This window comes from Haplochromis burtoni, unplaced genomic scaffold (genome assembly GCF_018398535.1).
Source record: "Haplochromis burtoni strain Fernald_Lab_line unplaced genomic scaffold, NCSU_Asbu1 Contig_195, whole genome shotgun sequence".
Classification (NCBI taxonomy): domain Eukaryota; kingdom Metazoa; phylum Chordata; class Actinopteri; order Cichliformes; family Cichlidae; genus Haplochromis; species Haplochromis burtoni.
In genome coordinates, this window is record NW_024582556.1 from 858,070 (window position 1) to 871,471 (window position 13,402).

The following is a 13,402-nucleotide window of genomic DNA, read 5'->3' on the forward strand; positions in this document are numbered from 1 at the left end:
TGCTGTGCAACAATGCTCCCACTCTGCTCCACGCTGACCTTCCTGGACCCCCCACACACTTAACACGAGTCCTGCGCTCGTGATTTTAAATGAATCTTACGCAAACGCAAACGCAAAAAAAAAAAAAAAAAGCAAAAGAAATAAATACAATTACCTCATGGTACAAAACAAAACGAATAAAAAAGGTTTGTGTTAAGGCTTATCTCTCATCAGTGCTTCCTGAGGTCTACTAAATTAGACGTGAGTTAAAAGTATGTAAATCATTTGAATGCTCCTAATCCTGGATTTACTGTGATGGTGGGATCCACAATGCCTTTCAAAGCAATTATTCAAATCAATCTAATTAAACCGGTTGAAATTGGCTTTAATTGCCTCCCTGACTAAACAAACACCAAGTTATGGCATACAAACAACAGCGCAGTTCAAAGAGGCCATGGAAGAAAGTGTGAGCTACAGCGCCCCTTAGTGGTTATTAGCTGCCTGTGTGGCTTTCATAATGACGTCAGCCCCCTCTCTCGCTCTCTGTCCGTGCATCATGCGTGTGTATCTCCAAGAAATGATCAACTCTGAAGTGATGGAAACACGACTGTAACTGTATATTTGGGTGTTTATATAAATGTGTGTGTGTGTGTGTGTGTGTGTGTGTGTGTTACCTCAGCTGTAAAGTAAAGCTTTCAGACATTGACACTTTTAGTTGAGCTCTGGCTCCCATCCGTCTGTGATCCTTGAGCTTCCTCCAACACTGATTTGAAGCCCACTGATGGAAGGAATGACTCTGAAATTTTGGGAGTAAGTGATGTTTAAAATAACGATTTGTCCAGTACCTTATTAAAATGTACTGTTCTTTATAATTACCCACTTCCTTCTGTGCTCCAGGTAAACAAGAAAATCAAGCTCAAATTCCATCATACAAATGCATGTAAGTGGATCTCAAAGATAAGGAACCCACACATACATGTAAAAAGAAAGTTTTCATTTGGTCGTATGCAGTCCTCTGAAAAAAAGTCCACCTTTACTGCTTACATATGAATTAAGAGGGTAAGTAGTAGCCATGTGCTGATAATAAAATGCACTTGATCACAGCGGGGAAGCTTATAAGGACATTTGCAAACAATATGAAGTCTGTCATTCCACAGTGCAAAAGATTATTCACCAGTGAAAAATATTCAGGACAGCTGCCAATCTTCCAAATTCACTTCAAGGTCAGATCGTGTAATGCTGAGAGAAACTGAAAAGAAAAACAACAGCTATATCTCAGACTCTACAGGCCTCTGCGGGCATATTAAATGCCCAGAAAAATTAGAAAAAGACTGAACATGTATGGCTTGTTTGGAAGAGTCGCCAGGAGAAAGCCGCTTTCCCTAGAAACATGGCAGCACAGCTTAGGTTTACAAAGTTGCATCTGAACAAACCGCAAGCCTTCTGGAACAATGTCCTTTGATCAGATGAGACCAAAGTGCGGATGTCTTTTCTTAGTGCACATAATGCATGTTTGGATAAAATCAACCACAGCACATCAGCACAAACACCTCACAGCAACTGTGGTGAAGGAGTAATGCAAGGACCTGGGCACCTTCCAGTCACTGAATCGACCACAAACTCCTCTGCATTCCAAAGTATCCTAGTCAAATTCGAGGCTATCTGTCCAACAGCTAAAGCTTGGCTTAAACTAGGTCACGCAAAAGGACAATGATTTCTACAACAAAACTACAACAGAATGGCTGAAAAAGAAAAGAATCGAGGGGTTGAAATTGCCTAGTCAAAGCCCAGACCTCAACTCATCTGAAATGCTCAAGAGAGCTGTGTATAAACAAATGCCCACAATCTCAATGAACTGCAGCAATGCTGTAAAGAAAAGTGGGCCAATTTCCTCTGCATTGTTGTGAGAGACTAATTAAGTCATACAGAAAATGACTGCACACAGTTATGTGAAAATGTTGTTATTCACAACAGATTAACATTAGTCAGCAGTCAATAAGCTTTATAACAGCTAATACTAACATTTGGGTGTCAAATCATCAATTTAAAAAGATCTCAAAAGACATATTCCTATATAAATATAACTACCTAGTCAAAAGGAATAATCAGAAAGAGCCTTGGCCATAAAAGCCAATCTGGAACTCTGTAGAATCAGGTCCAGATTTCCTTTTGTGGAGGTGGAAGAACATTACAGAAGGACAACTGTTTGTGCATCACTCATTCCAGTCCTTAGTTAAAACCATGTGTCAGCACACTGGGTATTTGACAGAAAGTAATTAAATGACTCTCAGATCACGAAAAGCAAAATTCCCAGGTCTGAAGACACAAAAAACTGACCTATTTGACCCTTATTCCCATCTGTATGTGTCAAGGATACTAGACAATGAGTATCAGCTCATCAATACCTTGCCAGAAGCCAAACACAGTGGTGGGGGTATCAGACTGTGAGGTTACTCTTCTGTGACATGGACTGGGAGAATGGTGAGGATAAAATGTGCATGCAGAAAAATATATGTCAATCTTAAGTGAATACCTGTTTCACAGTACTCGGGATTTAAGAATTCAGAAAAGGTTATACTTCATCAACACAACCTGAAAAATACTGCTGTGGAAACACAGGAGAGGATTTCAGCAAACTCCTGAGTGCTAACACAACTCAACACTACAGTGTCAGAGTACCTGAACCAAAACAGAGCATCTCTGAAGAGACCTGCTTATCCCTGTACACTGACACGCTCCATCCAAACTGGTTGTGTCACATGCACTTCTGAAAATCCTTTTTCCTCCATCTGCCCTGCGATTCTGCCCGCTTCATCTCCAACCCCTGCTCTCCACTTCTTGTCTGCGCCAAAGCTCCTCTGTCACTGGAACAAACACAGTACACCAACACTCAGCTCTGCTTCCCCCAGATAGACTTAACTTTCTGTACTCTCTTTACTCTGCTGTGCCTAGCTCCCCCCTACCCCCACCCCCCTTTCCCTGCTCCATCTGCCCCAGACTTATGCCCAGTCTAAATATTTCTCCAGCAACCTTGCCACCCTCACTTAAAAATAAGCCAAAGTTTTCTTGCAACCATGCCTCCCATTGTCTGTCTGCTTCGTGGCTTATTAGTTTAGGAGAATGGACTCGAACAATAGTGTTGTGCAATACTCCAAATTTTGGTATCAGTCTGATATTGGCTGGGTCTGGAAATTACGCCCCTGGATGAAACAAAGCATCGATCCTATCACGCCAGTATGGTCCAATACAAATACCAGCGTTGGTATTGATACCATCCATATTTGCATATTAATCAAACAATTCAACAAGCTGGAACTAGGATTGCTCCTTAGAACTTTCCCCAGCACTTTGTTTTTGCTTTGTCACTGTGGACCACTCTGTGTGGACCAAGAAACATACATTTCCGTCATTTCTGAGATGAATCTGAAAGGATGTTAAAAACTTGTATGATATGGAGATCTGAAATATTGTTCATTTTTTCTTGACCCTGCCTTGTCTCAGACGTGAAATGGAGATGGAAACATAATTGATGCAAAAACACTTAATTACAAGCAGAAGAAATCATGAGTTAAGTCAGCAGCATTAAATATTAAAGGCTAAAGTGCTCATCAGTCATAACTGCTGAATGATCCCTAGTTTAAACTTTTTTTTACAGCGGTATTAGTGCTTTAACAGCATTTTAACATTACTGATTGATTTGTATGGATGTCATAAACAATGGTGTACTGTCTTTAATCATTTATTTATTAATTCATTTCTATTTTTTTCTATGTGCGTCTTAATTTGTAAAGTAACTGTAAACAGATTTTAAGCAGTCTGCTTTAGTGAAGTAAATCTCATTATAAGTAGAGAGAAGTCGTTACATCAGTCTGAGCACTAAAACATTAAAAACAGGACTGAATTGTCGGCCACACGGGGGTGTTGTTCGGCTCTGCCTGGATACTTTTGACGTTACAAAGTCGCACCAGGTTTGATTTAATTAGTGCCATAAATACTCTTGTGTTCTTCTCAGGCCGCACAATTGTAGCTGGCTCAGAGGTGGCAGAAAAAAAGGGGGTGGATGCAGGTGGATGCTCCAACAACCACCTAAAAACAACCTTTCAGTCAGACCACTCCCTCCGGGTCACGGTAAAGTCACTTAACAGTCTGCGTCGACAGCAGACGCCATCGCTCCTGTTGTGCGAAAAGCAAGCTTGAAACTAAAGGTGAGGTGGGAATGTTTTGGGAATTTAGCTGACGCAACCTGGCGTTTAAAACGTAAAAAGAGGGAAGAAGAAGAAGTAGAAAAGAAGAAGCGAGTGACTGTCGTGAAGTGGGGGTTATGGGGGAGCTAAGCAGCTAGCTTCGAAGCTAACAGGGCTGTCTGCTGAGTCGTCGGAAAACAGCAGCTGAACTGCTCGGTAACCGAGTCTGAACGACTGCTAGCGAGATAAACAAGATTTGTAAATAGCCAGCGACGGCTAACCTGCTAATGTAAACACGGAAAGTGACATCCCTTTTAACCCGGGTGTTGGTTAAACTGCTAACGTCGTTTGTCGTGCAAGTGCAGCGGAATGTAATAAGTTGGTGAAGACAATTAGCGACGCGGAGTTCCGAGCATCCAGCGTAAATGGAAATACGCGGCAAGCGCAGGTTAACGGAAATTCATGAAAGTTTGAATGCTACCTATCGCACAGCTAAAGCTAAAGGGCTGTCAGACGGCTAACTATTAGATGGATTAAGGGTTTTGGTGGCGAGGAGGGCGTTCCTTGATAAATTCAACAAAGCAAGACGTCAAGCAGTCGGGGTTAGTCATGGCTCATCTCGAAAACACAGGCCGCTGCCGAGTCTGTGCAGCCGCACGATTGTTTAAATTCTTTGGTAGGGTTGTGGTGACTAATGAGGTTTTGTCGACGGGTGTTGGGGTTTCAGGTCCTCATTATGCTAGTTCCCCATTTGTCCAAAAACGTAACCTGCAGATAAGTTAGCCATAAATAAAGCGAGGGCCTTGCTTATGCAAACGTATTAAAGACAGATTGGGGGGAAATCCAGCTAAACTGCATTGTCTTTTAATAGGATGCACCTTCACGCTTTTTTTTTTTTTGTCGTTGTTGTGCAAAATTTGCAGAAAGTTCCAATGTTTCTGCTTTTAGGCTTCATATTTATTTTGGATTGTTTTGGGGATTTCAGTGGGAGTTTTACTAATTAATCTGTTTAACAGGTTTCAGTGCTGTGTTTTGGTTTCAATGTTTTTGTCTTCTGACCTGATTTACTGCCCTTCATTTCGGACCTGACAGGCTGCTGGCTGGCTGTACTATCTGTGACCACAGGTGCTGTAGCTAATCTCAGTGTCAATACCAGGAAGTAACTCATACTGTACAATTTTATGCCATGAAGGCTCGACTCTGTTTTTAGGTCGGCTGGTACATCTAGAGTTCAGCTGGTGCTGAAAGTTGCGTTAAAAAAAATGTAAGAGTAATACAGTTTATTTGGCTGTGCTCACTGTGCTGCTGTTGTAATGGTGTTTAATAATAAATGAGTGTCTTATAAGTGTTGCAGAGCATCTTGTTTGCTTAGAGGCTCAGCTCGCAGTGCTGAATTGGCTCCTTGGTAGTATCATGTTCCTGTAACAGAGTTCACAGTCCTTAAGATAGGCACTGTGTCTTTGATACCAAGACCAGGAAGTGGCTGGGTGGTAAGTTTTTAGTGTTTACAGACACACTGTCACATGTGCTCCATCAACAAATCAGAGGTCTTGCAACACCACCTGGCACAGCATGGTTGCTTAACAGATTGAAGTTGCAGGCCCTTTAAAAGTTTGTGCTGAGAGGTGTGGACTTCATGTCCTGTCTTGTGTTTAGGTGGAATAATAGGCACTTGTGAAAGGAAGTTAACATTGAAAAGACATCTGTGGTATTACAGCAACAATATCTCTCTCTTCCCCCCCGTCAGCTTTATTTTCAAGGCAATCCACAATGGACTCGAGGTCTCGCAGGCTTCCGTTTTGTCTGTCCAGCTCAAGGTCGTCCTACATATCCAGTCCTGCGCATTCAACAGTCCCATCCTCATCGCTGGGCTCCAGTAGACTATACAGCAGGGAAACGGTGCTGAATAATGACCGCTTCCCAAGGGCGTCATCGTCTTACAAGGCAGATGTCGACAAACAGGTAGGTAGGCTGATGGCACAGCAAAAAATGGCTAATGCAGGGAATCGTACATTTCATTTTACGCCATGCACACCCCCTTCCAGACCTTTTGCTTACAATATGTACAGCCAAGTGCTAAGTTAAAGAAAGAACCTGAATTCTTGATTGCTAAGTGAGGGGTGATTACGTTATCGGTTGTATTTTGCTCTCATGGTTTGGTGCACTTAGGGAGTCAGCAGCTTTTACCCTATGAAGTACTTCTCTCTCTCTCTCTGTGTGTGTGTGTGTGTGTGTGTGTGTGTTATTATTTTATTTCTTTGAATACAGCAGTTAAATGTCACCATTTTATCCCAATTGGGTGAAATTTCAGCGGGAAAGCTGCTGGTTTAAAATTGGATACAACGATCGGTTACAACAGCAGCTGCTCCTAAAATCTGCCTCCCTACTCTCTCCTCTACTACCTGGGGCTCTAGTGAGCTGCCTTTCTAGCGTATTCCATGGCATTCAAGTCAGCTCTTTTTCTCACAGGTTCCCTTTAGTGCATGATCCAAACTACGTTTAACAGTAGTGCAACAGGAGACACTCTGGAGGTCTTTTTATAGGGTAGCCTAGATTCCTTGACACATGATGTGCGTATTTCAGTCCCAATGCTCGTCAAAGACATCTCAAAAGAGAGTGTTACTATTGGCTCTGGCTGTGTCTAGCTTTTGTTGTTTGTTTGTTTGTTTGTTTTTTTTTTTTTCAAGGGACTCTTGGTGCTTTCACCCTACAAACTACCTTGTGTATGTTAATGTTATTGCTCATGAAGCGAGATAAGCAATCATTTCAGTTAACATTCACTTAAATCTGCACAAGTTCTTCTTCCAACCTAAGACACATGAACATGCTTTGTTAGCCTAAAAAAAGATTGTTAAATTTTTTTTAAAAAGGGTGTTAACGCGGGCATGAATACATTCTCATTTTCTTTTTTTGGCCTGTCACTTCAAACTACTTGAGTCATTGTCCTTCCTGTATGAGATATCTAAAGGCAGGCTGTTGACATGTAGGTCTGCTCACGTTTGTCTTCCTTTTCAGTTTAGCACTAAGTTTCTTATGTCTGATTTAGACTTCTACAGGAAATTGCATCATAACTTGCGATGTAACCAGAAACCTCTTTTAACCTTATGCCAGAACCTTCCACATAGGGCTGTTCGATATAATGATATGTATCGGATGACAATATAAAAACATCTATCGTTTCATTTTACGCTATCGTTTGTTTTGTGGTGTCACAAAATAAACTGTTTACGGCAATATTTTTTCACAGTTTTGATGGTCACTGTAGTGGCTATAATTTCTTAAAGTTCTCTCTTTCTCTTATATTTAATATGACCACACTACAGATGGACAAGCGCCTGTTTTTAGCAACAACGACGGTAAAACCATTGCGTGTCCGCTTGTTTATTTTCCACATAAACCTTATGTGGAAAATTACATCTGGACGTCCAGATGAACAGAATCAACTTTTGGAGATTTACTTACCTGGATGATTGAGCATGCATCAAGACTCCCTTTCACAATAAAGCTCAAGATCCTGTTGAGACTCTTCAAAATAAACTGAATCACGTGAAAGAGTATGCAGAGTATTTACGGATGAGAAGCAAAAAAGAGCCATGGTGCTTAAAAAAATAAACCTTAGACAAAAACGGTAGAACAGGCTTTTCCCCGGAGCACGAGGTGTAATAAATACTCACAAAGAAAACGGCGGCCGTTACAACTTAAGTCTAAAAATTTATAGTATCATGTGTCAGTTAAAACATTCGACTAAACGTAGGGTCAACACTGCCAACACAGCTAAATGGGATGGAAGGTTGCGGTGTAGAGTTAGAAGGGGTTTATGGTTTTGACATAGATTTCCCACCAATATCTAAATCAGGGATTAACCTTTAGATAAAACACATATGTATACACATGTGTATATATGTTTGTGCTGCTAGAGCACAAGTTGCGAACCACTCATCAAAACAATGCGCAGACAATGGTCTAACTAATGCTAAAGTTATTTACCTTGTCTCCTTTCAAAGAGTTCTCGTCTCCTGAGCTCGACAAGAGACTACAGTAACTCTGACAGTCGCTCCAGTAGCTGGAAGTTGCCCTCTCTGACATCGTCCAGCAGATCGCATGATTGCCAGTGGGCCGATTCCTCTCTCAGCAGCAGGAGCAAACTGGTATTGATGATGTTCTGTGCCATTTTCTAACAGCAGGCACAAAAAAGCAGCCTGGTTAAATGTATTTTCTGAAAGACTGCAAGGTAGAGGACTGGTGAATGCTATTGAAGTATTTTATTCTCTGATGTTTGCCTTCATTATTTCCAGACTGACTCTGAGGCGAGGTTTGGGATGCGCTCGGGTATGTTGAATGCCGTTGACGATGGTGACTCTAAAAGGGCCAAACTGTCAAGCACCAACAGAGGAATTTACTCAAGAATGGCCAGCAGTTCAGTTACAGGATCCACCTACTCCAGTAATGGGCTTAGCAGTGGCAGAGGTACGTTATAGCAGTTCACGGTGCTGTTTCCTCATTACCAGCTGAAAGTAATACAAAGGCTATGAAGTAAAAAAAAAAGAACCTAGCATCATGATGGCGAATAGGAAAAACAAATGTGAAATGAAAGAAACGTTGCATTCAGGGAGAATTGATTAAATTCTACTTCCCATCAGCATTAATTTGATTTGGAACATTTGTATACCCTCTTTCTTAAAATGTATAGGAGAAAAACCAAATGACTCTCTTGATTCTTCGTGGAGCTCATGCCGATTACTCTCACGGTCATCATCGTCATCATCCTCTTCATCTTCCAATCCTTTATTGTCCAGAAGAGACCAAGAGACAAAGAATGAGCCCAGTCTCTCAGGTTTGGGAGAAAGAAGAGTTAGGACGCCTGGATTAGTTTCCTCATTATGTAGGCTTCGTTTTTCTTTCTTTTCTTTTTTTTGGATAATTTGAACACATAATACCCTGTCGACTTGGCGCCAGTCTTACACACACTACTCTTTTCTTTACCCTTGTTTCAGATCACACAGACCGGGTGACCTCCACATATGCACAGGGAGCTCGTCCTAAAGAAACTTCCTACTCTCCCTCATCGTCTTCTTCTACTCGAGAAAGCTCCCACTTGAATCACCACTTCTCCTCTTCTCACGGGACTTCTCCTCAGGTGCATAACTTCAGGAACAGAAGCGCAACCCGTTTTTCGAATGGCTCATCAACCCTCAACTCATCTCAGGAACAAACGGAAAGGCCCGAATCCTCCTCTCATACCACCTCCTCTTATTCCTCCAACGCCCCCTGGTATGCCACTCCCGTGCCCAGACCAGAGCCTACGCTGCCGAGGCCGATCCCTGAAGGCGCTGAACCGGAGAACCGTCGCTCTACACGCCGCCTTTTGTCCCGTCTCTTTTCACGGCGCTCCAGCCAGGACTCTTCAAGCGGATCTTCCAGTGTTCGTTCAGTTGATGACGACAGCCCGTCAACTGGTGGGGAGTCCGTGGACAGCGATGAAGGAACCAGGATGTCTAGTGTGGACCCTGATACTGGAAGGTCAATCATGGGTAGCCTCAGGAAAAACAGAGCAGATCTCAGCTCTATCCAGGAAAGCAATTGCAGTGACTATCACAGTGGCCTGCCTCGACCACGAATGGCGTCGTGGAGAGAGCCTGGTGTCAGCAATGGAGGCGGCAGCGGCTCCTCCTGGCTTTCTTCCTCCTTCCGAGGCCGCTGTCCTCCTCTCCTCTCTCGCCTCAGAAGGCATGCCAGGGATGAAAGTACGCAATCGACCGTGGCCTCAGAAGAAGGTTACAGACGGCCTCAGCGTTTACTGAGAAGGTGGGATGATCTTGAGCTTAAAACCTCACAGGATGATGGAGACGATGATAATGAAGAGGATGAAGAAGAGAATGAAGAAGAGGAAGGAGCAGTTGGTTTAGAGGCCTTTGGTGCTGGGCGTACTTATACAATCGAGAATGAAACATTACCTGAACTCGAAGATGCCTCAGTTGAAATTTCACCACGCCGTAGAGTCAGGGTGTATGAAAACATTTCAGTTTCTGTCGGTCCTCTGGGTGGGGCTGAGAGCCAGTCTGACGACCAGAAAGAGAAGAACATTTCCAGTAGGGATCAAGAGAAGCTGCGCAAGATCAAAGAAAGGTAATGGCTTTTGATCTGTCTGCGCATGACTGATCTCACTTATTTTGTAGTGATGAGTGTCAGATCTTTAACACAGCTCTATTTTCTCAAGGTGTTTATCAGCAGCTCTGTGCTAATTAATTCACTATGTAAAACAGAAAAAATTAAGTTATACATTGTATCGAGTAGATCTGAACGCCCTGTTTCCTGTTTAGACTGTTGCTGGAGGATTCTGACGAGGAAGAAGGTGATCTGTGCCGGATCTGCCAGATGGGGGAGGAATCTTCATCCAACCCTCTGATTCAGCCGTGCCGCTGTACGGGCAGTCTGCAATATGTCCACCAGGAATGCATCAAGAGGTGGCTTCTCTCCAAAATTGGCTCAGGTAATCACAGGCTTCTCATATGGGTGCAGCTTTTATGAATAAAGTGTCTCATAATTACTACTTCTTTCTGTCTTTTCTTTTGTTTTTTCCTTCCTGCTCAGGTGCAAACCTCGAAGGCATCACAACGTGTGAACTCTGTAAGGAGAAGCTGCGTTTGAACATCGATAACTTTGACATTCAGGAGCTGTACAGGACGCATGTGCAAGTGAGTTATTTCACCTCGCTTGGAGGAAAAAAAATCACAATTTCCAAACCCAAAAGCTCTAATTAAAATGAATAAAGAAGCAGTTTTCATTTACTGTGACTGTTTTAATTAATTATGCAAATGTATTAATAACATAATCAAGGGGTTCTCTGCCCTTTTTAATTTGAGTGGATTTAAAACATGTCATTGTACCGAGTTTAAAAAAAAAAACAAAACCCACAAAGCACAATGAGTGCTGGTGTAATTGAAGTGATTCCTCTGTTATGTTTGCTGCAGTTGGATCTGAACAAAGTTGAACTATGTTGGATTAAACACAGACAAGCAGCATTGAAGCTGCTCTTGGGTTTACCTATTTCAGTATGCTGGGAAAACGCCCTTTCAAGTGTTTTTCATGCTCTGCAGTCTGAATATGACGAGTTCATCAGTAGCGGTCTCTACCTAGTGGTCCTGCTACATTTCTGTGAGCAAAGGTTCTCAGATGTCCTCGGAGCGGTCGATACAGCTGGGGTGAGAAACCGAACAAATTCACCTGTGGTGTTTATTAACTTGAACGCTGAAAGACTCATTTATTGTCCAATTATGTTAGAGCACAGCTATAAGAAAATGCTTATGAACCTGTGAGGATTTCTGCTGTGATTTTAATCAAAGAAAACATGCTGCTGTCATCTGAGTCAGTCACAGACAAACACAAATTCATCCAGACTAATCTCACACAATGATTTTTAAAGCATCTGGTCCCTGATTCACAGAAGCAGTCCCAAAACAAGACTCTGCCTTCACTGTGCTTCAGTTAGGATGAGCATTTGTTGTGATGGGCCAAACATAGTGATGCCGAGTTTAACATTTATTTCATCTGTGCGTATAACGGCTTTGGCTAGACTATGGGAGAAGCTAATTAGATGTTACTATGAACTTAAAAAAAAGAAGACACATAAATGTGTCTTAAGTCTTTTCCACATTTTGATAATGAATGTAATCTTTGGTGTGATCTTTTACATGATACCCACTCCTCAGTTATCTTTTGATGGCCATCCAGATAACCAATGAAAGTTCACAGGGTTCACAAATGTTTTCTTGAATTTGAGCAGCACATTGAGTTTGCCCATTCGCTGTGCGCAGTTGAGCAAAAACACTTGCACAATTTCAAAAATGTTGAAGCGATGAATTGTGGCTGACTTGGAATCTTGAAAAGAGACACATCTTCCCTTTCTCACCTAGTTATTCAACCTGGTGAGAATTCTTCATGAACACATGGACAATCTTGAAAGTATGTTGCTCTTCCCTTTTGTCGCAAACAAGCTTGTGTCTGATTGTTTTTGTCTAAAGCTACCAGCTTTGTGTTGACAAATGCATGAGGGATCTTTTGTGGCTACATAATTTGACTTGATGTCTGTGGATTGCAGTTCCCCATGGAGAAAGTGACGAGGAGGTGCGAGACAACAGACCGTCCATCGAGTTTTCGGACCTGGATGACGATCTCGAAGAGGAGTACTAAATATGTGGGAAAGAATAAAAGTAGGTCAGACGATCTGCAGTTACAGGGCTTCTCATTCCAGGGGGCTCACCAGGTTTCACACAGGCTTTGACATCTGAAATGCAACAGCGGCTACAGATACCAAGTGCACAGAACATGTCTCGACTTTTCTGCAGATATGCAAACTTGGAATGAATTAGTACACAAAATATTTAGGTTAATACCACTATATTTGTTTCTCTGAGAGTGCACTTTAATTCAGTTATAATTCAATTAAAATGGAAGTTTTTTTTCTTTTCTCTTTTTTCAAATTGTTATACCACAAGTGCTTTAATGTTGAGATGAAAGAGCAGCAATAGAATGGGACTGTGGTAACAAGTGATATGTACTTGGTGTGATGGCGAGTGTGAGGTTTTGGGGGAAAAAAATAACAATAATAATAATAAAAAATATTCTTTTGTGTTTTTCTCTGATTATTTTTGTTTCCCAGTTAGGAATATGTTAAAAATAGAGAAGAGGGGGGCGTACAAAGCAAGGACAGTTTGTCAATGGTGTATCATAATTTCTTTGTGTATGTACACATCTCGTTTAATGCTTCTAATTTTGGGAATAAAGAATAATTGCACACTGCCTTACTTTCAGTCCCCTTTACTATCAAGCATGAGGAACTTTTTTTTCTTTTTTTTTTTTTTTTTGGTAGCTGTGTTGCAGGTGAAGTGCAGGGACGTTGGATCCTGGCAGACTTCTAGATGAGGGTCACTTACAGCAAAGCTTCTCACTGTTATCACAGCTAGTGGTAAATTGCAGCATACAACTGCACACACTGATCGTATGGGATCACCCTTAAATGAGTGTTTTCATATCTGCCATGTTTGGGGAATTTAGTGACAAATGGCAGCATGCTTTGACTTTCCAAGTGTTTTATTTTAAAAAGATCTTTTGGCCATAATTTAACTACATGTTTAAAGCTCACTGTGACATGAGGTTCTGGCCCAACCGTTTACTTTTCTGCCTGTTTCTCATCACTATAAATTAAGAACAAAAGAGAAGCCTGACCCTTAAAAAAAAAA

General features: G+C 41.8%; 1 protein-coding gene across 3 annotated transcripts; it reads left to right on the forward strand.

Moving 5' to 3' along the window:
* The first annotated feature begins 3,970 nt into the window (after positions 1 to 3,970).
* marchf7 (membrane-associated ring finger (C3HC4) 7) lies at positions 3,971 to 12,962 on the forward strand. 3 transcript variants are annotated; one of them, XM_014337795.2, is made up of 11 exons: positions 3,973 to 4,184; positions 5,911 to 6,125; positions 8,168 to 8,311; positions 8,459 to 8,630; positions 8,854 to 9,045; positions 9,158 to 10,289; positions 10,484 to 10,653; positions 10,755 to 10,858; positions 11,261 to 11,365; positions 12,077 to 12,125; positions 12,262 to 12,541. In XM_014337795.2, the coding sequence occupies exons 2-11, from the start codon at positions 5,934 to 5,936 to the stop codon at positions 12,351 to 12,353; spliced, it is 2,352 nt and encodes a 783-aa protein (XP_014193281.1). In that variant the 5' UTR covers positions 3,973 to 4,184; positions 5,911 to 5,933; the 3' UTR covers positions 12,354 to 12,541. The 3 variants fall into 3 exon arrangements, with proteins under 3 accessions (XP_005935316.1, XP_014193281.1, XP_005935319.1); XM_005935254.3 differs by lacking the exon at positions 12,077 to 12,125 and having other exon boundaries at positions 3,971 to 4,184; positions 12,262 to 12,962; XM_005935257.3 differs by lacking the exons at positions 3,973 to 4,184; positions 12,077 to 12,125 and adding an exon at positions 4,200 to 4,379 and having other exon boundaries at positions 12,262 to 12,962.
* Positions 12,963 to 13,402: the final 440 nt, after the last annotated feature.

What these genes read in the sequence shown, in the direction of transcription:
- marchf7 (XM_005935254.3), top strand. Translation starts at nt 5,934, where the DNA reads ATGGACTCGAGGTCTCGCAGGCTTCCGTTTTGTCTGTCCAGCTCAAGG. An exon ending in TGGGCTTAGCAGTGGCAGAG is followed by an intron (nt 8,631 to 8,853) that starts GTACGTTATAGC and finishes TAAAATGTATAG; the next exon opens with GAGAAAAACCAAATGACTCT. An exon ending in GAGCGGTCGATACAGCTGGG is followed by an intron (nt 11,366 to 12,261) that starts GTGAGAAACCGA and finishes TGTGGATTGCAG; the next exon opens with TTCCCCATGGAGAAAGTGAC.